The sequence below is a fragment of the Aythya fuligula genome, chromosome 4, assembly GCF_009819795.1.
Source record: "Aythya fuligula isolate bAytFul2 chromosome 4, bAytFul2.pri, whole genome shotgun sequence".
NCBI classification, from domain to species: Eukaryota; Metazoa; Chordata; class Aves; order Anseriformes; family Anatidae; genus Aythya; species Aythya fuligula.
Genome location: NC_045562.1, coordinates 47,484,214 through 47,510,437, shown reverse-complemented (window position 1 = coordinate 47,510,437; position 26,224 = coordinate 47,484,214). Strand labels below are relative to the sequence as shown.

The window sequence follows — 26,224 nt, the reverse complement described above, 5'->3', positions numbered from 1 at the left end:
TAACAGAAATTTTGTAACAGGTTGTGAGGACACAACACATGGAGCAGAAAGACCATCAGGGAACAAACCACCTGATGCTTTCTTTGCTCATAGAGTTGTTCTTTAAAGAAGAACTAATCTTTGAGAAGGACTATCTCGAAGCATTCCTTTTTAACCACAGCCAGAATGAAGATGTTCCTAGTGCCTGTTCCTAGGAACTAGGTTTCTGAGGAACTAAAAGGGCAGCTTCAACCTGTGGCTTGAAGTTGAGTCTTAGAGTTGGGCTGTCTTTGAGTTTTTGTGTGAAGAGTCCTAAGTGTCTCCTAGAGGTGCTCTTGTCTGGGGTCTGGCAATCTGGCAGTGGCTTGGGACAAACTGAGCATAGGAAGCCCTGTGTATTACTTGCCTTAAACTCTGCAGAGCTGGTAAAGTAATTTGGGATTGGTGCAAGAATGTGAGAGCTCCTCTTGTACCCTGCTGAGGGCAACCATAGTGTAGAAGACTTGCTGTTTGGGTACAGGACCCAAGTAATGTGAAACACCCCAAATGTATATCGTTTACTTAAGTAAGCAATGAGAATTTGATTTCAGGAGCATCTGTGTAATCATCCTTATCTCAACCATATGTAATCTGAACATTCAATGCAAAGCAGTCATCCTGAAATGAGCTGAGACTTCCCCACAGAGTAAGTCACTTTTCTTCCTTTGTGTGTGTGTACACAGATTGATCACCCCTCTGATTTCAAAGGTGTTTCTCCTTTTACTTACAATGTGAAGCAAGGGTAAAATAACAGACTGAAATATCCTGCATTGAACCCCACAGAAAAGGTACATCTGTGAAATGAATACCAGGTGTCAAACAGAAAAGGCTTCTACTCTTTCTGAAGTGCTGCCTGCCTCTTCTTTGACAGTATCTCAGGCATTATATCTCCACTACTGTCATGTGTTCTGGTGTGTGGCTCCCACTGACCCCTTTGTAACCCATACACCCTGGTTTGAAATTTGGCTCAGCATGAGGGCAGCCAAATTCTTTTAAAATTGTGAGCAACTCTGTGTGCTGTAAGCATCACTGATGTGTGGGTTTTTGGCTCGACCCCCAAGGAAACAGTTTGTGGAAAAGCCTGAGAAGCCCCCCCCCGCCCTGGACTAATTGATGCATCTCTCAGTGAAATGCACAGCATCTGTGTGGGCTGAAAAAAATGGGACAAGAATAAAATGCAGTCTCCTCCCCCATTTTTTTTTTTTTTTAATCAAGTTTACTCGAGTACTGTGTGCAGTTCTGGGCACCACGGTACGAAAAGGACATTAAACTGTTGGAGAGTGTCCAGAGGAGGGCGACAAAGATGGTGAAGGGCCGAGAGGGGAAAAGGTATGAGGAGCAGCTGAGGTCACACTTATAGGCTTGGGGCATCAACCACCTCTCTGGGAAGTCTATTCTAGTGTTTGACAACGTTAGTGGTAAATAAATTTGTCCTAATGTCCAGTCTGAACCTCCTCTGGTGCAGCTTTGTGCCATTCCTGTGCATCCTGTTATCAGTTAGCAGGGAGAAGAGCACCTCCCTCTCTGCTTCACCTTCTCAGGAAGTTGTGGAGAGCAATGAGGTCATGAAAACAAGTGGCTTAAGAAGCCAGTTTCTCTGGTGTCTATGTAGAGATGAAGATCTCCCTTATCAAACTAGTTTTACTCTAGAAGTTCTACTTTGGATTTGCTTTTCTTGAAAATGGGCAACTGGAAATGGAGAAAAATGTTCATAAGTCTCTTAGGACAATCCCAAAATGACCTACTTCAAGCAGTGAAACCAGAGCATGGGGTACTATGAAGACAAGGCAGCTTTCCTTCCTTAACCTTCAGTGTGATGCTGTTGGACTATGTGCCTGCCCACAGATACAAAAACCCATGGAGCATCCCCACTTGCCCCTGTATCACACCATCTGCTGGTCACAGAGAAGTTGTGACGTTAGGTAATGCTAACTATACATGGAAGCCTGTACTTGTCAAGTGAGAAACAGCAATTATATCAAAGGATGCGTTCTTGCAGATATATGGTATCAAAACTGCTTAAAGGCAGATGGACCAGAAGGCTAGAACATGCACCTGTACTAAAATAACATGGGTGAGGTTTTTGTTTTGTTTTGTTTTTTAAGCCTTCAGTGGCTGGCTGCTGAAGTCCTCTCATCTACTCAGAAAACATTTCTAGCTAAAGGAGAGGAGAGCAGATGCCTCCTGTTCAGCAGATGCAGAATCTCTTAGATACCATTCCTCATAAAGCAAAGCCCAAGGTGTTACATGTTCCTGAGAAAAGTGTTGGAGCTGCTATCCGGACATATACACACGTACCAGGAAGACTCTGGATCACAGAATATTCACTCCTTCCTTTCCCCCAATTTCCCTACTTATTCCTCCGCAATGGTAAAAACAGGACATATTTTTAAAAATCAAAATTGTAAATCTTTTTCAATTTTTAATTTTCAAGGGAGTGAAGCTTTGGGATGTAAGTGTTCCTTCATTTTGCAAAAGGCAAACTAATGAAAAAAAAAAAAAGACCCTTCCATATGAAGCAAACCAAAGAAAGATTTGTTATGTTAAAGATTTTATTGCTACGTGCTCCCCAATACAACAAACAGGATCAGTAGTGTACACTTTAATGAAAGTGAAATTAGCTTGGTAGAAAAGAAAGCAAAAAGGTACAAGGATTATCTACACCCACACTGTATATATGTAGAAGATAAAGACAGAGAAAGAATTTGACATTTGGGAAATTTCCAAGGAATAAAACACACCCTATTTGTCTGTTTGAGGCTCAGGGATTGTCTGCACAATCTGTTTAATACTAATTTCTTTGACCTTCAAAAGCCTTGCAGAAAGGTAGCAGCAATTCTTTAGAGGTGTTGGGTCAATACTTTAGTGGATTAGATTATGCACATCACAATACAAGATGCGTCTTGCATGGCGACCCTATACTCCCCTGAACAGGATTCATCTACTTAAAAGTTTCATTTACCTTAGAAGTCTTCTGACAACAGTTTTCATCCTTACTTAATCGTAGCGATTCTGCATAATCACTACAGAAGTTTATTTCCAGAATTTAGCCTTTGGAGTCCTACTATTTTATAGGATGTTAGAGGTTCACAATCACTGTCCTTATAAATGGGTCAATCATGAGGACCTTTTATGGGGAGCCAAAAATTGCACATGAATCTTTCATAGCCTATTTAGAAATTAAAGATGCCTGTAACAAAAAAAAAATAATAAAATGTCATAAGACTTTTTTTTTTTTTTTAAAGAATAAGATCAACAATTTCTCTACAGTAGTTTAGTTAGCTTAAATTTCTGTTCTATCCGTATGACATAGCATGTACAGGTATCTAGTTACATCTCTCTATTTTATCTTGGCAAAAAGAATAGTCAACTCCCCTTAGTGTAAATATTTAGTACATAAAATACTATCAAGAATTCAACTTTTAATAAATATCTTTAGTTCTCAATCCTATATACAAGTACTTTACAGCAACACACAGGAGAGAGTGTGATTGGGTGGACTGTGAACAAGATGGTTATTGACATAAATTACTAGTACATTATTGCAGTCAGATGCATTGTGGTTGTGGAGATTTTGAGGTGAACCATGCTGAAAAATAAATATCTCTCTCACCTTTAAATCAATGCTTCCAGTAGGCAAAAAAAAAAATCTATTTTAAGTCTTGCCACAGCTATTTCTTATTAGTGCCTATTCTACCACTGTGATGCTTTTTCAGCTTCATAAAAAACAACCGGATCATCTGGAAAACACAACTCATTTTTGACTTGTGAATATTACAGTACTTACAGTATATACATGGTTTCCTACACTGGTCTGACCTCGTAGGCAAAAGGAGACCAAAGGGACAGCACTGCTACTCCTAAACTGAAGCAGTGCCTGCTCAGCATGGGCCATGGGTGTCAGTGTTCATTTCACAGGCACATACAATTGTTTTCCCAACCTGTGACTAGAATTACACTAAAATTTCTAAATCTACTTTTAATGGGCAGGTGGCAATAAGTAGACTCATACCTTGAGGATCACACTTTTTTTCCCCCTATTTCAAAAGAAAGCATCACATTGTTGACATTAATAAAAACCAAACTCTTTCCTAGTTTCAGTAGATGTAATTCATATGAAAATGGAACTCCTCCTTTTATGACAATGCTGCTTAAAAAATCAACTTATGGAATGTAAATAAGGCAGTACTCAATGGCAGGCACCTAGCAATTGTCCAGAATGTAACATAGGTAAACAGTTGTCTGACAGCACAAAACTCTTAAAAATAATACTGATTTTCTGCAATATACAGTATTTACACAACAGCTGCAAATTTGCTCATACAATATCCATTTATATAGATAAATTAGCAAAACAAGTCTTATGGATTCGGTTGTTCCATTGCAAAAGTATTTTGTATAGTGTAAACGTTTGGTACCTCTTGTAGTGGGGCGTTTTCTATATGTGTTTAAAAACAAAAATAATGAGGTGAGTGCTGACATCAGGGCCGCTTTCCCTGTACTAGAACTTGACCAATGCCCTCAGCAACTTTTGCTCACTGTCAGGAATATTCTTTGGTGCTTTCCTCCAACGCATTCACGCTACCCAGATGACGCAGGATGGGAGGAGGATGGGAGCGACTAGAAAGTGAACCAGCACTTCTTGTTCTTTGTATTTACAAGGAAATGAGTTGATGATCTGCAGCGTCCTGCTCGTGGAAAGCAGCATGCACCATAGTGTCCAGAAGTAAAGAACTGAAACACAAAGCCAAACAAAGCCTCTTTCTGCTACTATCCTCCACGTGGCATTCACATTCATCTTTCCACAGTGGAGGACCTCGAAGGCCATCTCTTGTCAACCTGCTTCTCACCCTTCCGTGAGGTTCTCAATGAAGAAGGAGCACCCACCATGGTGTTATTAAGTGGCACCACAGGAACTGCTGCTGCCAAAGCAAGGGCGTTACGAGGGCCAAGACTGCTGCTGTTGGCAGGTGGCTGGTGTAGCAAAGCAAACAGCCTAGAAGTCTTGCTTGCCTCAGGAACTCTCCATCGCGGAAACTCAGCACCTTTAGGCTTAGTGTTTGATGGGGAGATGCGTGTATCTGTGTCCTCTTCTGCAAAGCGAAGCCTGCCAAGAGAACTTCGCCCAGGCAGGAGCTCTGCATAGCGGGGCACTGACGGCGTTGGCATCACCAAAGCCCTAGGCAGGTCACTGTGATCGAACAGCGCTTCCTCTTCAGTCTCAGCAGCCTCGGTAAGGAATGGAGGTGGGAGGGTGCTGCTGCGCTTGCTGCAGGACTCACAGCAGAGCTTGTTGTAGCCAGGGATGGAACAGTACCGTGCAAGCACTTCCATCTGACAGAAGATAGATTTGTCTCCCATACAGGGTTCATCTGCAAAACAAATCCAATGCTGATTACAAACCCAGCACCGAAGAGTGCCTGGACGGAATTTAGATGGGCATTGATAAAGTTCTGCCCATGTTTCCAAAATGATGGGCTAGTCTGAGATGCTTCATCCATCAAAGAACTCACCAACCCCATCCCCTAAAACTAACCCAACCCCTTCAAAGAGGCCTAGCTGGGAACAACAACAACAACAAAAAATCATTGTTCACTCCGAAAATGCTGGATTCTGTGCACACCAGTCATGAGGAGAGGAAAGTCATGCTCTATTTCTGGAGGGCCACAGACAGCAATTTCCAATGATAACCTAATAACTCCCAAATACCCTACACTAGTTGTCATTCTACCCAGCCCAACTCACCTTCCCTTCTAGCCTAAGGACATTGCATATCAACAACATTAAAAACAATTAAATTTTCCCTTAAATAAATCCCAAGCAGTAACTCCTGGAGATGCCTTTTATATGATCTATTAAAATAAAATGTTAGATACATTTCTTAGTTTTTCAGTGTCCTAAACGTAACTAGAGAACCAATGGAAAGCTCTTAACAGAAGTTCAGATGCCTTCAAGTTGTGCGTGGCATTCCTTTCAGCCAGAGGAAAAGATTTTAAAGAAGTCAAAGATGTACTGGAGGGTCTCAAAAATGTCAATGTTTCTTTGAGCGTTTGCTGGATATTTGTATTTGACACATAGAAATGCAGTGGTCATTGCAAGAATATGAAAAAGGAAAAATAAGGCTTTTATATTTAGCTAAGAGCACATCTGTATCCGGTCTTTTAAATGTACAAATTTTATGTTCTTAACCTGTTGTACCAGTACCTAAATCTGGTGCTGAGGCTCTAGCAGCAGTTCAGAAGCAGACCAGGAACATAGGAATGTGTAATACGTCACAGGACAGAAAACCAGCACTGAGGACAAGTGAGTTGCTCAGTGCATCCAGTAACTATTCAAATACCTTTGGAAGAGACCAGCAAAACAAAACATTCCCATTAACAGAATTTTCCTAAGATATCACAGTTTACTTGAAATAGTATTGATGGATTTTACTTAAAATAGAAGCATGCAAAATTATAATGTAAAAGGCCAAAAGCTAACCCCAACGATTGAGAGTATCTGTTCCATGTCTAGTCCTCAATTCATAGTTAGCAATTATGGAGTCAACATTTTAACGAGCAACAGATGCCATGTTTTGCCACTTATTAAGCTCTGAAATTAAATTAGCTTTCTGTCCTGTGATATTTTCTCACTGGTGTACAGATGCTGTCTCACCACATGTCAACAGTACGTTAGGCAACCGAGTTTTCCTATTTCAAAATATTAACTGTAGCCCAACCCCTCAATCAGTGTAAATCAGCTTAATTCCACTGAATTCAGTAAAATTACACACATCAGTGGGTTCGCGGGATGTTGTTTATAAATAGCAAATTATATGACTTCAGCACGTAATATAATTTTTTTCCTTGCTCCTAGTCCTGATGTGCTTCCTTGGACGGGTGTTTATTGGTTCTTGACAAACCTAGCATTAAATCTGCAGCTTTGCCTGGGAACGTATGTAGTCCATGGAGGCACTATAAGACTATTTTCAGCAGGAATTAGCATGGGAAATTCAAGGGCTGTATTCATAATTCATCTAAACTAGAAAAACTAATATTGAAACACAAATCTTTGCATCATATGTAAAGTAATAATTACGCCTTCATGGAAATGAAAGCACCTTATCTGGAAAATTATGGCAGTCACCTTATTAACGCACTGTGATTTATATCAATATATAAGTGAAAGCAAACATTATGACCTAAAATGACAAACAAATCAAAAATTATTTTTGCCATTCCATAAATGCATCTTATTTAGTCCTGTTCTCTCATGGCTATTTTTTCTGGTATTGGTTTGCAATGGTTTAGATTTTGTGACTCACATGGTAGTGCAAAGATTTGGTTTTATACTTATCTACTTTCCGTAAATACAATCTTGGAGCTAGATACTCACATAATCCATTTTTTTTAATTTTATTATTTTTTAGGTTAATTCTGCACAACCTAGTCAACCATTTCCTATTCAGTACTGAAGTGCTTGTATCCTTCTGCTGATGTTCACGGTAAAAATTCTCCTTTTCACAATTTGTTACTTGCTTCACGGTAGCTAAGAGTAGAAGACACAAGAAAGTGTATCGGCTCCCTAGGGAATTTTTAGAAGATGAAACTACTAGAATAGAATTTAAATTAACTCAAATTTTTCACATTAGATTCTAGATTTGACATATCTCTTAAAAAAGGCATCACCTTGACTGTACATCCAATGGGATGTTTGCTGACAGCATCCCATTGAGAAATCTTGCTTTGAGCTGGAAGTTGGTATTTAGGCTCTAAAATTTAAAACAGGAGGTGGGTACTTCTGCATGCATACCATATCACATCTGGCAAAGTAGGGCTTCCTCAAACAGAGTTCTTACATGAAGCTCATCAGTTCGTGTCAGTACCACAAGATCAGTTTTTTAATTTGGGACAGATAAAAAGGAAATTTGATGGTAACATTTGCACAGCCACAGAAACATGACTGCTGCTCAGATTACTGCTATGGACCTGAAGAGTAAAATCTTGCCTCCTTTTTCCTTCTAGTCATAGAGAGTTAAGAAGAGTAAGTGAAATATCTATGGGAGGTGTCCTCATTTTTCTACACTACAAAACTCAGCTCCACTGAGGAAGAGCTGGTGACTCTTCTGTATGCAGACATGTTTTTTCATGAAATGAAAAAGAAAAGCTTTAACATAACATAAAAGGAATCACTCCAGCTATGAAAAATGTCCATCCCAGCTCCATTAAGATGAAATTCTCAGCAACTGTGCATTTATACGGTAAATCACTGGTCAAAAACACGTAATATAGACTAATGTTTTGCTAAGTCTAAAGCCCTGAAAATCAAAATAATAATCCAGGCTATACAGACTTAAAAATAAAGGTCTACCACACATTACATAAAGGGTTTATCTACATAAATGTTACAGAACACTATTTATATATTAGCTGCATTCCCCCAAAACATAGAGTGTGGTAGAAACCACATCAGAAGAGTGTGGCAAAAAAGATAGACTACTTGGTCTGAAAGAATACTGGCAGCTACTTAGTGCAGAGGTTGAAAATCCCAGTGCTTGGTAAAAGTTATGGCCCTAATCCCTGAGCAAAGTAGAGAGGTTTGTGCTCAAAGAGAAGAGTCTGGCTGAGGAACAAAATGCACAGGGCCCCTGTGGTTTTTTCAAAAGGATGAAGGACTTGGCTGGATGCAGCTGTACATGCCCTTGTAGTTAGCAGCATTTTCATAAAGCCCACATTGTGCTGTAGGTTTGCTACAGCAAGGCCAGGTAGATCATTGCATTTCCCTGGCCATTACTTCTTTTTTTAACAGCTATTGCAATGTGTGCTATGTCCTCTCTCTTGAGGAAATGAACCTAGGGCTTCAGAACCCTGTAAAGCACCCCCAGTGCCTACATGTGACCACAGAAATCCTTCATTCACCAGGGCATGTGAGATGGGGTCCATATTAAGTATCCAAAAAAATAAAAATAAAATAAGTATTAACCAAGATGATTCAACTGCAATTTGTAGAGGGTCTGTACAAGACCATCTATTGCTTACATTCCATATTAGTGAATCCTAGGTGTTGCAGGTCAGTGGCACTGAGTATTGCTGTGGGAGAACATAATACTCACATGGAGAAAAAAGACTGCATGATACTTAATTTTGAATGGCTGGAATTTAACAGTCTGTTACAGAAAATCCCAGGTGATACTTAAAGAACAAATTCTTTAAGCTAATGCTTAAAGCACAAGATCAAATTTACCTGAATAGTTTTTGAAGATGTAACCTTTATTTATTTTAGTTTCGGAAATGTTTCTATCACCAGTGAATAATCAGTCCTTAATAAAATTTGTTTCTAAAGTCACAGATAGTGATTTGCTCCCACCTAGTGGACCCACCATTTCTTAACAGTTCATCGCTCTGAGAATTATTTTCTCCTGAGTTCCTTCACTAGCAATAGCAGCAGAGAAAAAGAGCAAAGTAGAAACTTTTACCAGACTTGTGGCAAGCAGTTAAATTCAATCTGTGGGAGAGCATACTGCATGTTCTAAGAACTCGTACTCTAAAGAGTTACTAAATTACTAAATACTAATTACTAAAGAATTTTTTTCTACCAGCCAGTGGTCAGAGTATTAGGACTATCATGAGAGATTGAAAAAAACGAATAAATTGTATTATATTTTCATTTCCTTTCAATTGGCAGGGTTGTAAAACTCTTCCTGTGATCTAAAGGTCAAGCAGGGTCTTCTTTGGATTGACCTTCACCTTTGGCCCAATTTTTGCAAATGCAACTTAGGCTAACATATCTAAATGCCCTTATTTCAGCATGTTTACAAGAGAGAATAACCCTGGTGTGTGAGAAACACCAAACCCCCTGGAGTTAAGGTATCAATAATAGTCTGGACAACAGGGTGCCTCTAGCTGGAAAACAGCAGGGCAATCTCGAGTGAATGATGCATTATCTAGAATGCAAGAAGTGAATGGTGTTGTGTGGTTGTCACCTGACAGTGTAGGGTCTTTAAAATATGGCACAGTACAAACTTGGTGTGTACACTATGTCATTATAAGCATGGGCTCTGCCTTGTCTTCGAAACCTGTACATGGAAAGTTCACCAAGTAAAACTAAAGCTTTAGGTAGGATTAAATACAGGTCTAGTATTTTTCATTGGAATTTAATGAGTATGAAAAGTCTTAACCATCTCTATCCCAGAAAACTGTTATGCCCTGACATGCTGCCCTGAGACAGGGACTGTTACCCTCATCTGATGCAGTCATATTAAGCTGTTTGCTTACCATTACAGGGAGCGAGTTTACAAGTCCTCACTGATTCTGGCTTTTCTCCATCACAGTGGTCACCAGCACGGCATATGATCTGCCGGGTCTCAGTGCCCTCCCCACAAGTCACAGAACACTATGAGACAGACACAAGACAATTCAGGATATTTCACAGCAACATGCAATAGTTAATGTGTATAAAATAGCCCAAGGCTGTCTTTCACATTAGGCTATACATTCCAGTAGCTTGTTTTGAAAGCAGGCTTTAGTGAAGGGTGGCATAATGGAAAAATAAGCAAAGAAAGAGGATGGTATTTTCTGCAGTTCTTCCTTTCTGTAATGTTAAATTTATTATTAGAGCATATTATGAATTTTTCTACTTCGTCTTCTTATAGCCAATTCCTGATCTTGACAGTATAACAGAAAGAGAACACAAAGGGCATGGAATTCTAACTCAGTACCTGCTGAGTTAGCTGTAAAGTTCAGCTGTTTGTTCCAAAGACATCACAACAATACTGACAATTGCAGAAACTTTGAGATTCTACCACAGTCCAAGTTGGTCAAACAAACAAACAAACAAAAAAACCTATCTATAAAGCTGTCCTCAGAGTTAGGGAAATACAAAGTTGGAAAGTTGGAGAAAAACAAAATTTCAATATTTGTTTTGCAGGATTGTATATCTAATATTGTGGATGTTTTCCATGTTGGTTTCTAGGATGGCATTATCTGCTGCCAAATTTCATGTCTTGGAGAACTCTGACAAAGTGCAGTCAGGAGCTTTCACCCCAGGCCCAGCTCTGACATTGGAGGCACGAGGTGTTAGCGGAGGTATGGTATTTGCTCATGACTGCTGCTCACCTACCTCAGACCAGGGTCCAGCCTTCCACTGTGCGGGGCACGGTACACGGTTGCACGGCCTGCGACTCTCAGGGCGATCTCCACTGCAGTACTTGAAGTGGACAGAGCGATTTGCGCCATCATGGAGGGGTTGAATGCAACGCACAGTACGGATCTGGTAGCCTGAATTCCCACAGGTTTTTGTGCAGTATTCCCACTCATCTGCTGACCACCTGGAGTGTAAAAAGAACAAGATGCCATCAGAACTTTTACCCATTATCCAAACTGCTGCCAGCTCAGGCAGCCCTTAGCATGCAATTTTTTTTGGTGGTGAAACCACTCAGGTCAGTAACCAGTCTTACACAGACAGGAAAAACATCCAGAACACAGGAACTCCAATCTAGATAGCTATCGGATAGCATCCCAAATCTAACATGGGTTGATTTCCACACCTACCACAGAAGGCAATCGTTTGTATCTTATCTCTAAGACACACTTACAGAGGCTGTGTGCATTCCTGAAGATTGCACATTCTACGAATGGGCTTTGGCTTTTTACTGGCTTCACAGAAGCTGCGATGAACCATTTTGTTATCACTTTTCCTGCGGCACCCGTATTTGGTATACTGGAACCCTGGAACATATTTCAGAAAAGTCAGGAAAAACAGGTTCTTGTTAGATTTTTTTGACTTAAATATAAGTTTTATGTTCTATTAAATGGTTTTACATGACATATATTTACAAGGTATTTAAACATGCTCACAGTTTGTTCAGTTTTCAAGCACTACATTGTTGCAGAGTGCTCTGTGAATGTTGTTTAAAACATGGCACTAGGGTAGGTTTTCAAGGCCAAAAGGGACTGTTAAGACCCTTTAGTCTAACCTCTGCATTGCACATACAGATTTTGGCAAAGAGACAGTAGAAATTACCTCCTTACTGTCAAGTGGCAGGTCACTGACTAACAAGGGAATAAATCCATGTTCCAAATCTTATTTTAGTGTTCTTGCTGCTGGATGACATCACCCACTCATTTGCTGTACAAAAGTCTTAAAGTGACTTAGAAATTTACATTCCCCGTTATTTGTATAGGAGTAGTGTGCATTCCATAAGTAAAGTGAACACTCAGTAGCATAAATGGCTGGGTTTGTACATCCAAAGAGGCTTTGGGTGCTGCATTTAAACACCTAAAAAGGACTTTTCTTTCTAGGCTGAAGCATTACACTTTTGAATAATCAGACACTTAAGATATTTTAAGATTGGCCACCCCAAATAACAAATAACAAGCTGTTTTTAAAAAGGAAGCCCAAGATTTTTAAAGCATTCACTTCCCCCACCTTCTACTCTTCTACTTTTGGTAATTTGTCATTTATTACTAGAATGTGCTACATCATCTGTTTACCTCCACCACAGGGTTTGGAGCACTGCGACCAACTCTTTAATGCCCACTCAAAAGTATCTATTTCCTCCTGTAGGACGTTGTTGCTGTTGATAGTTGGCACTGAATCCTCGTGAATGATGTATTTATAAGTCAGGCTAGATCTTGTGTCATTCTCCCGAGGAATGATCTATTAATAATCAAATGCAAACAGTGGTCGAAAACCAGAGCCATTATTTATTCTGTAGTGTAAAGAAACTATGGCCTTTTAAGGACACGTGGAAACTGCTGGTTAGCTAATTGGAAAAAAAAAAAAAGTAAAAGTCTTCTTTTATCTTCACAGTTAGAGCTAACAATAGTAAAATCAACAGAGAGCTGTTTAAAATGAGATGCCTTTCTAAACTAGCTTTCTAGGCTGGCCAAGTAGGACACCATCATCTGGGATGAAACGATGCAGTGGCCCAGTCATCTGCTTGGCAGGAGACCAGGGTTGGTCTCAAATACTGTTTGACGTGCAGTGACTTTTTTTGTCCACTGAAAGTGTCCCGTTGAAGTCAGAGACCACAATATTTGGCTTGTGACTGATACTTTACCACTGCATGAACAGGCAGCAGTTTACAAGGGAGGGTAACAGCTAGTGAGGAAAGGATTTCAGCCTGCCAGCTGACTCCTCAGCATATGTCTTTCTGACAGGCGTTAACACAGCAAAGTTTGTCTCAGCACAATCTCTGTGCTGACTGTGCACTTTTACAAAAGACAAAACCACCATGTTCCCGCTGCTTGACATACAACCTACCAGCACAACCACTGCATCATGCAAAGGCCCATCAGTGTGAAGAGTTTCTATGTCATCTTCTATGTTGTATTCCCACTCCACGCCCAGGTCGATGAAAGATCGGGATCTGGCTTCCTCCCCTTTCCCATTCAGAATATAGTGTCCTGTAGCCTGGTTCTTAATTGCTGAAAGGATTGAAAAGAGTGGCAGTCGTGCCTTCCATCATAGCGTCTGCAATCGTAGTGGCTTATGTGAAACTTGATCGGAGATATTACAGAAAGCTTTTTACAAAAAACATACAAACAAACACTAGGAAATGCTATAGATGCATTCTCAGAAAAAGGCCCTCCAAGACCATCTCATTTAGCCTCCAAATTCCACTCTGATGATAGACACATTTGCATGTTTGATTCAATTTTAGACCTCCTTATCCATATGAGTTAGATACAGATACAGAGCTAGAGATGGACTGAAAAACTTCTTCCTGTGTAATAATACGCACATTTTCCATATTGGTTTAGTTCCCAGGAAGCACGGGTAGTAGCAAGAAACTCAGGTCAAATCTTCAGAGTTTCCCTTCCTCCACATTTGCATAAGACCAAACCAGCATCACTGGGAATACACACCTCAGGAGACCCTAAGTGCATTCCTTATATTCCTCGGGTTATAAAAATGACAGCTTTTTTCTGTATTTCACTGTCTTTTGCGTATGTATTTAAGAACCAGATGCTAAAATCAGTAAGCAAAGAGCTGAGGCATTTGAACTCCTGGGAAACTTACTGGTTTTGGGTTCCTGCAACACACCTTGGAAGTCATGTAGTGTGCAGGTTATTATTGTGCTCTGATGACAAGCCATTACATCAGAAATCTGAGAGGTGGGCTCTCATTTTTTCTTTTGCAGATCACCATAGAACATGATAAAATATATGCAGAAATCTCACATGTTCCTATGATTAATGAAACTACTTACTGCCAAATCAAAGCTATCCCCTGAAAGGTATGAGCAGGCTGTGCTTGGTCCACACAAATATCTTGGACCTCAAAACCCAGGAGTTTTTCTCTGACATTAGCACAGCCAAAACTATTGTCTCTTCTTTTTATTTTTTATTCTTTTTTCTTCTTCTTTTTTTTTTTTTTTAGTAACTGACTTAACTTTGCCTAAAGAGTTTAAAATTCGGACAGTGCCTTCGCACAAAAAGAGCTGGCTAAAAGAATGTTAGAAACAATGAATGATCTCACCCCTCTAGTGTAAGCTAAAACTCCCTTAAGCATTAGGAAGTGGTAAGTAGCAAGACACAAGCTGATTAACAACAATATGGTATTTCTTACATAAGAAAAATCTCAAATGAAAGGGACTGCAATTATATGACAAGTTCTCCAGTCTTTCTTTCCATTAAAAATGCTGTTGCTTACAATCTGCAGCAAATAAGAATAATTAAAGATAGTGAATTTCATTCACAAAACAGAATGCATCTTTTTTTTCTTTTTTTTTTTTTTTTTTACTCTGGCAGCGCCTGTTTAAATTTGAGCGATGACAGTCTTTTATTAGTAAGCATGCAAATTGGATCAGTTTAATATTTTGAAGAATTCAGATGAGAATTAAATTTGATTGCTAAGCTTATGCTGTTGAACTCAGTCCTCAACATGCAATTCTGAATGCACATATTTACCCTAAATACTTTAATTTGGTTATCTCATTTCTCAGGTTCTTTTGCATGACTGCCCCATGCTTCTCATCATGCCTCAAAGCCAAACCTGAGGAGAGAAACACTTACCAAGAAAGTGAGGAGAAGCCTCGTCTTCTTGGATAAACACATGTCGAGCACCAGGAGGGATATCAAACATCTTAAGGTACCCTTTGGCATGTGTAGTAGTCAATGGAGAAAGCAGAGGAGGAAATAAAAAGTAATAGCCATGGTTAGGAGCGCTCTACATCATCCAGCTTCTACTTGCAGAAGAGGGCATCCATCAACTGAGAAGCAGTGCCACAGAGAAACTGATCAAATAGTTTTGTAACATGTTTGGCAAGACTTCCTTGTGCTTTTCCTCTTTCAGGGAGAAAAGAGAAACCAGTTACAAATCTATTTGTCGCTGGATTAGCTACTCTCCTATAGGCCATAATGATTAACAATTCAGGCAAAAATATGTTTCCTATGTTTCTGAGCATACAAAGGAGAAAAACAAGATTATTTTTTTTTCCAGATCACCCATCAGCCAGACTGTTAGATTTGAATTTATTTACTGTACTGTTACATGTTTATGTCTTAAGTGTGCCTATTTACTTCTGAGACATCAACGACTCTGAAGAAAGTTGGATGTAGTACAGAGTGTATTATTGCTACACTTAAGGAAGGCCTTGTCTATGTGGAAGTTCATTACTGACAACTGTGAAATGTAAAATGAATCAATTCAAGTATTACTGCTGAGGTGAAAGGGCTGAACTCAACTCTCTATAGCTAAGAGTATGAAACAGTTCCCAAAGACAAGAATTCCTATTTTCAATTTTAATTATTTATCAGTCCAAACCACAAGTAATTAGTGTGATGTTAAACACGTACTACGGTAATTTAGGAAGACTAAAATCTGTCTTCAGAACCCGTCAACAGGCACTTCTATTTAAAGTTTTAAAGAAGAGCTACACAGGTACCAAAGTGAATGTATAATTAATTGGATGTAAGGATGTGAAACTCTGAGTTCATAGCATTTTCATATTCCTCTATTTTCCCTATAACACCTGCATATTTAATTATGATAAATCTTCTTGGATCCATTTTTAAAGAGCTGAATAAGTTTTTCCTCTGATTTGTACTCCACAATCCAATTTCCTGCTACCAAAGCAGTGTAGATGTGACAAGACTTGTAGTATTTGTGCATTGCAAACAGAAGATTTAGCATTTAAGTAACTGTTTCATCTGAGGGATTCTAAGACTAACCAATAAATGTGTAGTTTGCCATGCGTCTGACATAGTACTGCTGCTTGGATAACCAAAGAAAAGAAAATGAAGAACTATGAGTGTGTAAAATCATGGTCTTGGCTGATGAGTGAATGCAAAAGCAGCATTTGCTGACTTTTTTACTGACCATTTTTTGAGCATATGAAACAAAACTTTTGCCTGATTTTGTGTTATCTATCAACATCTAGATGAAGATGAGAACTATAGCAAGAACTCTCGAGTTGCCATGGATGTCACTCTTTCTGCAAGCACATGAAACTTACCCAGAGTATTTTTAGACTCCTTTGTTTCAGAAAGGGAAATATTGCGAGCTCCTTTGGGCAATGTAAATGCTCCTCTTGTCTTCCCTTAAATAGAACGTCTGTAATTAGTGTTATGGGAGCCAAGCCCTGTTATTTCATTGACTACATTGTCAGCCAGATGGTCTTAACAAATATAAAGTAGAACTTACGTTCTGTGTTCAAAGGCATTTAAAGCAGTATTAGACACATCTAGCAAATTTTAATAGTCAATGAAAATTAGACCAGTGAAAATTCAGATAGGTGATTTTAAGTTGGATACTTGCAGATTTCATTTTCCAGAAACTTGAATTCTTTTTGGCATCTCTTGCTTAAATGTTTTCCTGTTGGAAGAGGTCAATTAGTCCTTTTAATGACTAGATTGCCAAAGTTACCATAAAACAATAAACATTTCACAAACACTTTCATCACTTTCATTAACATTTGGAAGTGGCTGATCAACAGCAGTCTTTCCTGAACCATATCCTAGCACTGTCTGTCACTTTGAATTGTAGTGCTTTCCAGGCACTGAGAACATTGTGAAAACATCCAGTCACACACTATCACCCCATAAGACAATGCAGTATTACTCAGGGCCCCCAGGCAAAAATGCTGAGACAGAGCATGATGAGGTCAATAGAACATTTTGCCCTCTGCTGGCCTCTCATTTGCCCTGTTATCTCCCAGGCAGTAAGCCAAACCACAGGCGTAGGTACACTGACTGCAAGCTGTGAGCTGCAAACCACTGCTATAGAAAATAGAAACCAGACTCATTAGAGAAAGCTCTTCCTGGACTGGATCCGAAGTTGTGACACGAATATTCCCTCTGCCCCCCAAACTACATTTTCATTTTTCTTAGTGAAAAAGATTAGAAACACACTTATAAGGCTGAGCACTTATTTCTCCTGATTACAGGAGGTGTTTTGTTTTGTTTTCAGAAAAGCATAGTAACTCCCAGCTCAAGAAATACACAGGTCTATACATGAGGCTTAAGTTATAGTCTTAAATTTGAGTAATTCTTACATTATTCTGTGTCTAATGCATCAGTCCCCCTGTCATCCCTTTCAGAAAGGTTCTCTACTGGCTCGGATAATTACAATCAGTAACCTTTTTCCAGTTGGTTTGTAATAATTACTAAGTATTTTCTGCAGAATATTTCATATATTTTATTTCCATTCACACAATAACTTGTCTTTGTCCAAGTTTAGTTTGGTTGCTCACTTACTGTCCAAAATTAGTTACCAATGCTGCAGCAATGCTTTCTTCATTGCAGCAGTTACCAGCCTCTGAACTGTTAAAGAAGATATTCACACTATCTGTCCCTAAGTCTTTCTCCACTCTGTCTTAAAGCACTTAGTTCTATCAAACAGGTATTACTGAAATAGCACCAAGTCATACATACTCATATCCCTGAGTAGCTTCCCTACACTGAAATAAAAGCAATAATAGGAAAGTCCTGAAATGCAAAATATTCTCAGCAAAATATACAAGATAATGCTGCCCTGGCTTAACAAATAACTGACTAAATATAAATTTCCGAGGAAGTCCAAGGAGATCTTAAATAATTATTGATGAGATGTGCTGCAATGTACTCCAGTCTAGTCTAAGCATTTTAACCAGCACATTCTTAGTTCAGAGCTGACAGAATGCTTTTATATGTTTCACTGGATGTCAGTTATACAACTCAAAAGATGACAGAAATGAGGGTTTCTTCCAAAATATTTTTATATTTGGTTCAGAATTAAGTTGAGCTTATTTTTCATTTGTTTATTTAACTAAAAGTCTGTAATTCGTGATGACTAATTTGATATGAGGATCTATATATTCGTATGCAAACAAGTTCTTAAAACTTGAGTTTAGGTTTGAGAATAAAAACTTGTGAAAAGCTTCAAAGGGAAAAAAAGTATTTCCTCTAGTCATCCTACATACAAAGTATGTTACACTTAGCATCAAGTAAAGTACCTTGATTTCTTCTGAATTGCACTGTTAAGAAGAATAGTTCATTTTTGTTTGGCAGAACTCGGTGTATCCCCACTTAACACAAACATTGTCTGTTTGGGCTTCAGCATTTACAAAGAACTAAACATGTTCTGCCTGGTGAGTGTTTCTGGATACACCAGACTTTCAAACTTTCTTCTAATTAGTCCTTCAAAAGACAGAAACATTCCAGTGTTTTAAAAGTTTAAAAGAACTAAATTTATAGGCAAGAAAATGCTATTCCTACCAAGCTTTTTGGGAGTGCGGGTAAAGGTTCCTTTCACAGTTCGGCAATGAGAGTTATCTCCGCCACAGACACCACACTTATCTTCAGCCTTATTGGAGCCAATTTCCTTGTCACAACCCACCTTCTGCAGAAAGAAGAGCAAAAAGAGACATGGCTTTATTGTAGGCTGTAAGTTTTTGTCATAGAGGGAGCAATCTCAAAATCAATGCATTCAGGAACTTGCCACCCAACACTGATCTATTTTATTTAAACACAAATTACTTGAAAACCTGGTGCCGCATGATGGTTTCCTAGGTGAAGAACAAGAACTGATTGTCATGTTATATCCACTCTACGTCAAGACTAGGAAAGATGGGAAAGATGGAAAAAAATATCTTTTCAGACAGGAAACTTAAGTGTAAATGAGGCAAATGAAACCATTAGTTGAAGAAAAGCGGAGTATTTGCATGGAACAGATTCATGCCACTGCTCTAATTTAATTTAAATTTCAAGTAATAATGAGGAATGTGATGCTGCAAATATTTAATTTCAAAACATCTGCAAAGTCTATCTCTGCACTATTTACAGAGTTCTGATTGCTGCTAAACAGAGTTGTTAGGTAACAGCACAGTTCAAATTCAGTGACGGTCTTGGGAAGGTGCCACTCACCACACATTCTCCACGAACACAAATGCTGTAGGGATCTTTATAGGAACAGCGAGTCCCATCATGTGCCAGCTGTTTCATATAAGCAACATCTCCTGTTTCTTTGGATTGGCAGTACAGGTGGCATCTCTTATTAGCTGCATAGCAGAGAAACAGAAGTAACTGCATAAGTTAACAGAAACCCAGATGAGCTTCAGAAAAACATCCCACTAAAGGCAGACAGAGAATAAGACAGAAAGGACCTTAAACAGACAGATGTGGGGAAAAACACACAGCAAGTTGCTTTTCTCTGAACTATGGGCCTATCGCTTTGAGATATTCTCAAAGAAATCAGTTCCCTTCCAAAGAGGCTCCTAGAATTGCATTCTCCAATACTCCGCATGTAGCTTCCACTTTGATCTTATTGGGAACAGGGCTGAATTTAGGAAATGATATCATATGAAAAGAACAGAGGGTATGTGTCTTTTAACTTTCTTTAGCCTTTTTGGAAGATACCAGCTGAATGTCGCTATCTGAATCTGACTCCCTAGACAAGCATATAAAGGGTTTCTCTGGAGATACCTGAGGAAAAAATGTCAGCAACTCAAAGCAGCTCTGAAACACCTTTCAGTGAGCTAAGAAACTTTGTGCTTGAGCTGTCCTCATTACTCAACGTAGTTACTGGGTTCAATTAGAGTTAGGAGTGAAGAATCAGGCTCTGGCTGCTGGACCCATACAGGAGTGGGAAAATACTACGAAAGGACTTCTCCAGTAGTGCCATTAGAACAAAATACTACTTCTGGTGCAAATTACTAGTAGTGGTAGCATTCATGTTTTGCACTCAAACAGACAAACAGCTGCATGGGAGAGAGGGCAGGAAGAGTCTTTCAGGACCTGAGCACAGCTTTCTACACTTGGCCCCAACAGTCATGGGCATTAAATGCAATGAGCACCCATCAACTATTCCAGCAGCTGCAAGCCTCAGCTTTCACACTGTGTTCTCACTAGGAAGAGGATGAAAGTTAGGGGAAGCTACCTGGGCTAGGGTTGGAGAAAGTACAGAAGTTTCAAAAATTTCTTTCTGGGCCATTCTTTTTTCCCACTTTTTAGTCTCAGCTATGCTCGCTCTTACCCCAGCTATTTCCAGTCTCTGCATGGTGACTGGAACGAGACTGCCACAAGCTCTGCAAGATTTGAGGACTGACTTGTAATAAACACAGAAAAACAGAACTTACAGTCGGGGTGTTCGTATGGCAGCCAGTGGTGTTTGCTGTTCTGATACTCAAAGTGGGAGTTGCGTTGCTGACACTGCTGCGCTCTGAAGTCCTCAAAGTGCTTTGGACACTCTTCTGTATTGCAGAGTTGAAACTCAAAATTGACACCAGCACAATCTTCACCTCCATTAATTGGCCTGTGAGGAGAAAACATTCAAGAGATTCTAAAACCCTCTGAACATTACTTCTTTTTTTTTCCTTCTACCTTAAAGTGAAATTCACACTCAATTGTAAGTAACAATTCAAAAAAAAGGGAGTGTGAACTGACAGAAATGGAAACAGAGCAGTTACACTGCACGGATATGCACTTGCAATGTAACCTCCATGTTTGCCCAAACATCCCAAAGGCACGTGCTGAAATGCAGTAGCAATGCATGTGCACATGTATGCTGCCAATTGTTGATTTACAATTAGGGATCATCTAACAGTTTATCCTGCAGCTTGCTGAGCTTGCACACTATGTTCTCTTCACTCTTACACATCAGCTAAATCCTTCACGGGATGTTTTTCCACAGGCTTTCCTCTGGAAATTCTTGAATTCTCCAAAAATGATCCTGGCTCCCTGCAAAAAGCCATGTTTTAAGGGGCTTGAACAGAATGTGAAGTTTGGCAGACTCCATCCCAAAACATAAATGCCATTTCAGCCAACACCTACAATGATTACCAATCAATGTAACTACCACCAAGACAGAAGACCTACATTGGATTGTTGCACTGGCGTGTTCGGAAACGAACTCCAGTTCCACAGGTTCGTGAACAGGATCCGAATTTTGTCCAGGGTCCCCAGTTGCCATCCTGCTTCAACTGGTTAGCATTCTTCCACATGCAGTGACCTTTGTAGCACCACTGAGAGAAATAGGGCAAGGAAAACAGAAACCAAAACAAATGTATAATCACAGTAATGTTAAAAGTCCGCAGAGGTGAGCTCATGGGGCTAAGAAGGGATGCCTCAGAAAACAGATGGCAAACAGAGACTTTCCTGGGGACAAAGTGGGTGAGGGTCTCTGTACTCTGGGCCCTGCAGTGCCTGATCCCCCTCCTCAATAAGCAGCACTGCCACACCTGAGCCTGTATCCTTTCACCGGCAGATGCACAAAACATGTTATACTCTTTTCACTTGATTTAAATAATTCTTTGCTTCGTTTGAGTTGCTGCCATCTTTTTAAAGGAATTTTCATGTTCTCACTATTGTATCACAGGATGAAGTTCTTGATGAGGATTAGTAGTTTTTTTATTTTACTTTTTTTCCTAATACTGGTCAAATAAAACACTCATGCAAATAAGCTGGAACAGAGGGCTAGTCACTGGGCAGGGTATTTTTTTGCTGCTGGCTAGGGCATATCCAGATAGTATAAGTGGCTCTGTTTTACAAGGAATTTGTTAAACAAACATTTGCTTGAGTATAATTGTATAATTAAAAATGAATTAGCAGCAGGACATTCACTAATGGGGATATTAAAAGGCAAAAATAAAAACTAATCCTAAGTCTACACAAACATTTACCCACAGGATGTCTGGACCACAAACACTAAGAAGAGTTTGGGATTAAATACTCCTGTCCTACAGTGACAGCATCATTTGCTGCCAGGGATTCTTAATGGTGCTTTATGGGCACTTTGCAGATGGGAGAAGAATCAGAAAAAAAAAAAAAAAAAAAAAAAAAAACATAACTAAAAGGCCACAGTAGAGGATGGGAGTGGGCTACACCTGAACTAAGGGCTAAGTGTCCTCAACCTCCAAGATTTAGTCTGTATTACAACCAGATTTGAACAGTTCACAGAACACCACAGTGGGAAAGCACAGCTCCTGCTTTTCCCTTCCTCTGGCTCCACCCAGGGGATGCTGGCCTATTTCCTATTTTCCCTTCGACCCGAATGAATGCAGTTGATTTTGTTACTTTTACTACAAACACAGCAAAAATACAGTACTCACTTTCCCAGGGGCACATTCTGTCCCATCGAGTGGAGGCCCTTTCTTAGTCTTACAGAAGTACGGGTTATCTGGATGGCTGCACCACAACTGCTTGCATGGGTCAAACGTTCGGAACTGAAATGGAGAACATTTATGAGATGAAACTCAAAATTAGGTTACTGATACGTTTTGGATAAGGGTTCAATATCTACTACAGCTATCAATAAGTAAAGTGTCTTCAGAAAGGGAACGGTAGTGCTTATTCCCTGCATCCCCTGGTCCTGAACTGGTAAGAAGATGGAAGGAGGAGGCCTCCAAAGTGGGAGGAAGATGATTTTTTTCCCTTCTTCCTCGGGATCACAGGCTTCATGCCACAAGTCTGTGTCTTGTTGACTGTGCTGCTGTCTACCTGACCATTAAACCAAACGACTCAGATGACTAGGTTTCACCCATAAATCTCTCTCTCCTCCTTGTATATCTGTTTAAACTACTACATTAACTGCTCTTCAACTGTGAGAAAATGCATATTTTGCAGCTATTACATAAGGCCAAACACCAACTTGCTGAACGAATGTTTGTCTTCACAATGACTTCCCTGGACATACCGCTGTGCACATTTTATAGCCAACACCAAAATCAAAGCGGCACTGTTCATCCATGGAATAATTGATGCCTGGCAGCTCAGGAAGCTTGGGCCAATCGTGTTCAAAAGGGTCATCGAGAAGACAGTCATAGGAGCTGTGGAAAAATGCACAGGAAAAAAATGCAAGAAAATAATAATTACTTTTTAAATCAGTAAGATTAAAGTATTTTTTCTTAGATGTCAATATTGGCAATATTCCTTTAACCTGTTTTCTGTCCTATTTATATATGGATATTATTCTCTGAAGTGCAGACAGTCCCTTATGTAAAAACACTGCCTTGCACAACGTGACTGGGCACTGGATGGGAAGATCCAACAGCAAAATCCCCACATTTGCTAGTGGAGCAGCATCTTAGTTCAGTACATATGGAATTTGTGCTTTATTTTCCTGTCACCAGAGGCAGAAAACAAACACTTCCAGTTCTTAGTGCCAAAATCTCTCAGTGTGCTCTGTTTCTCAGTATGCTCCTGCACGAGTCCAAAAACAAGGCCTAACACAAAGCCTGCTGGAGTCAACGGGAGCCTTTCCACTGACTTCATGGGGCTTTGAAGCAGGACAGTAGTCTGAGAACAGGCCCTGAAATCTATGGTATACTGCTGTTGCAGTGAGTCACAAGGAAGCCTACTGGAATGCCTTTGAATGCTGAATCCCTGTCTGGAAGCAGAGAGCAGCCCCCATCAGAGGATCCCATTCCGCAGTATCAGAAGCCCCCGTATCAGTGTGTTTATAACAAGGGGCTTCGCAGACAGAGGTCCCATTTATGACAGCTGTGTCTGCTCCTGGTGGGCCTCTCTTCTTTGCCATCTAATGGAGGGCCCCCCACTGGCCCCACATCCCAGGGAACTGCATAGACTTCTGTTCCCTTTAGTAAAACAACTAGATGAGTGCTGACAGGTCCTTACTGTATGTATCTTTTGAGTTCTTGGCCGCTGCATCTGGACCAGTGGTAACGATGAAAGGCAGCCTGCACCAAGGGAGCCATAACGCTCCCCATTGCTGTCTCATCCCCACATCTGTTCCCTTGACCATCGTGCTCCATTCCTAGTCTGAAACAAAGGATGAGTATAAGAGCTCCAGTAGTTTCTGCTTTGCAAATGGTAAAACAGCTGTAAAGAAAACAGTTTCTCATGCACACGTAATCATTCAAAATGAAATTGTTCTCTGCGTTCTAAAGATAGCACCTGCATTTCAAACAGATCTTCTTCTTCTATGAGGACTCGCTGAATACTCTTCCGTTTATACTTCATTTTATTTGTTAATACCAGAAATGAACTACTAGATGGTGATTTCTGCTTCCATTTCAGATAAAGGAAAACAACACTTCTGCTATTAGATATCAGTTCATTCAGACATTGAACTGTTTGTGTTAGTATACTCACTTATCTAAAGCACCTATTTATACTTAGAACTAATGTGGTTATCATGTTGCACATCCAAAGAGCTAATTAGGTTAACACATTAAATTTTGAAGTGTGTATCTGGTGCAGCTTAACATGGAAATGACTTGGTCATCTCAAATTCATCTAAGTTCCTCCTATATTATTTCAACACTGGCAGAAAAAAAAAACACAACAGTGAACTGAACAAGTACCTGCACTAATTAAGGAAGACAAAAAAGCAGAACCTCAGTGCTTGACATTAATTCACCCAGCAGCTAACAGAGATCTTTGCTTGATCAGTTATTCCCATTTTATCATTCTTTACAAAGTGCCAAATGAACACATTAGTACAGACCTTTTAAAATTAAACCACTTCAAATAAAAAGAAGATGGAACACCATTTTGCTGGTAATCTAATTCTATAATTTAGACTTACACGTGACCAGTTTCATGAGCAACAACAAAAGCTGACGAAAAGCCATCTTCATGGTTGAGAGTGCAGCTTCGAACCGGGTGACACATGCCAGTAACAGGAGCATACCCTATTGAGAGAAACCATGTCTGATTCTTTTACCCATTACATTTATTTTAAACTAGACACCTCAATAAATTTATTACCTGAGAAGAACCTAGAATTCTTTTTCTTTGTCAATTTTTCCTCTGTCTTTGCAATTACTGTCTGCAATTATTGTCTCTGCAATTACTGACAAACTAGGTTTGGTTCTGCAAATTATCTGGATTACTTCACGTACTCATGCTCTTATCACCAAAAATGTACAGGATTCCTGTTCAATTAAACATTAGAGCATTAGGCTGTTTTGATTGGTTGGTTGGTTGGTAGTTTTTTTGTTTGTTTGTTTGCATGTGTTCATAGTAGTACCTTCATTTGCATTCTGCTTCGTGCATATTGCGTACCTTTTCCTCAGTAAAAGATGAGATCTTTCTGAAGACAGGGAATTCTGCCTAACATCTCATCCTAACCAGTTTCACTCCAGGCATGCTAGTCCAGATCTGAGGGCAGACTCAGCACCCTTGCCTCATCCTGAAAGGTGAAGTGACTGAACACAGACATTTAAGACATCTCCAGCTGGACAGCCAGAACACGGTACATTTTTCATAAAACTATGTGGAGAAGCAGAAATGTACGTCAAACAGTAAGGGTTCACCAGCATAAAACTGAAAAGCCTTCTTGCTAAAGGGCATTTCTGACTGAAAACATGTCACTCTTACCATGTGCTAAGCAAAGACTGGTAAACTTTGGACATTTGACCTGAACGTACTACTGGTACCATATTAAATTATATATACTACGCTGCTTCTCCATGACTGGATAATGAATTGTGGCCTTTTCTTCTGAGACAAGTTGCAGGATTTGAGTCAAAGGCACAGAAGATAGGCACAGCAAGCACTAAAGGGGACTGTGGTAGCTGGCAGAAGGAATGGAACCAAAGAACCATTTGCAGCGCTGGAGCTGGGCAGGAGGAGCTGCAGGATTTCATTATGACAATCTCTGTGGACTGACACAGCGAACATGAGAGAGGAAGCAGAACTGCTAGTGGGCTTGTGGAAACTGAGGCATTAAAGACAGAGGGCCTGTTTGACTGTCTAATACTGCGTTTATTGTGGTGGAGGCCATTACACTTAGCTGGACAGCTTTGTTTCAGAAATTGCTCAATTTTCTAATCCTCTTTTCCACC

The 26,224-nt window shown here is 39.8% G+C and overlaps 1 protein-coding gene across 2 annotated transcripts in view; it reads right to left on the bottom strand.

Annotated features, from left to right (window-relative positions):
- Positions 1 to 2,565: 2,565 nt before the first annotated feature.
- ADAMTS3 (ADAM metallopeptidase with thrombospondin type 1 motif 3) overlaps positions 2,566 to 26,224 on the bottom strand; it is a 133,595-nt gene continuing 109,936 nt past the window's right edge. For both annotated transcript variants that reach the window (XM_032186726.1, XM_032186725.1), the window contains 15 exons: positions 24,964 to 25,069; positions 24,051 to 24,194; positions 23,110 to 23,242; positions 22,526 to 22,639; positions 21,294 to 21,439; positions 20,555 to 20,730; positions 19,344 to 19,477; positions 18,696 to 18,819; positions 15,015 to 15,095; positions 13,261 to 13,424; positions 12,489 to 12,654; positions 11,591 to 11,723; positions 11,116 to 11,323; positions 10,272 to 10,389; positions 2,566 to 5,390 (listed from right to left, as the gene is read on the bottom strand). In XM_032186726.1, coding sequence (XP_032042617.1) covers positions 4,813 to 5,390; positions 10,272 to 10,389; positions 11,116 to 11,323; positions 11,591 to 11,723; positions 12,489 to 12,654; positions 13,261 to 13,424; positions 15,015 to 15,095; positions 18,696 to 18,819; positions 19,344 to 19,477; positions 20,555 to 20,730; positions 21,294 to 21,439; positions 22,526 to 22,639; positions 23,110 to 23,242; positions 24,051 to 24,194; positions 24,964 to 25,069 — 2,525 coding nt within the window. In that variant the 3' untranslated portion in view covers positions 2,566 to 4,812. The remainder of the gene's footprint in view (positions 5,391 to 10,271; positions 10,390 to 11,115; positions 11,324 to 11,590; positions 11,724 to 12,488; positions 12,655 to 13,260; positions 13,425 to 15,014; positions 15,096 to 18,695; positions 18,820 to 19,343; positions 19,478 to 20,554; positions 20,731 to 21,293; positions 21,440 to 22,525; positions 22,640 to 23,109; positions 23,243 to 24,050; positions 24,195 to 24,963; positions 25,070 to 26,224) is intronic.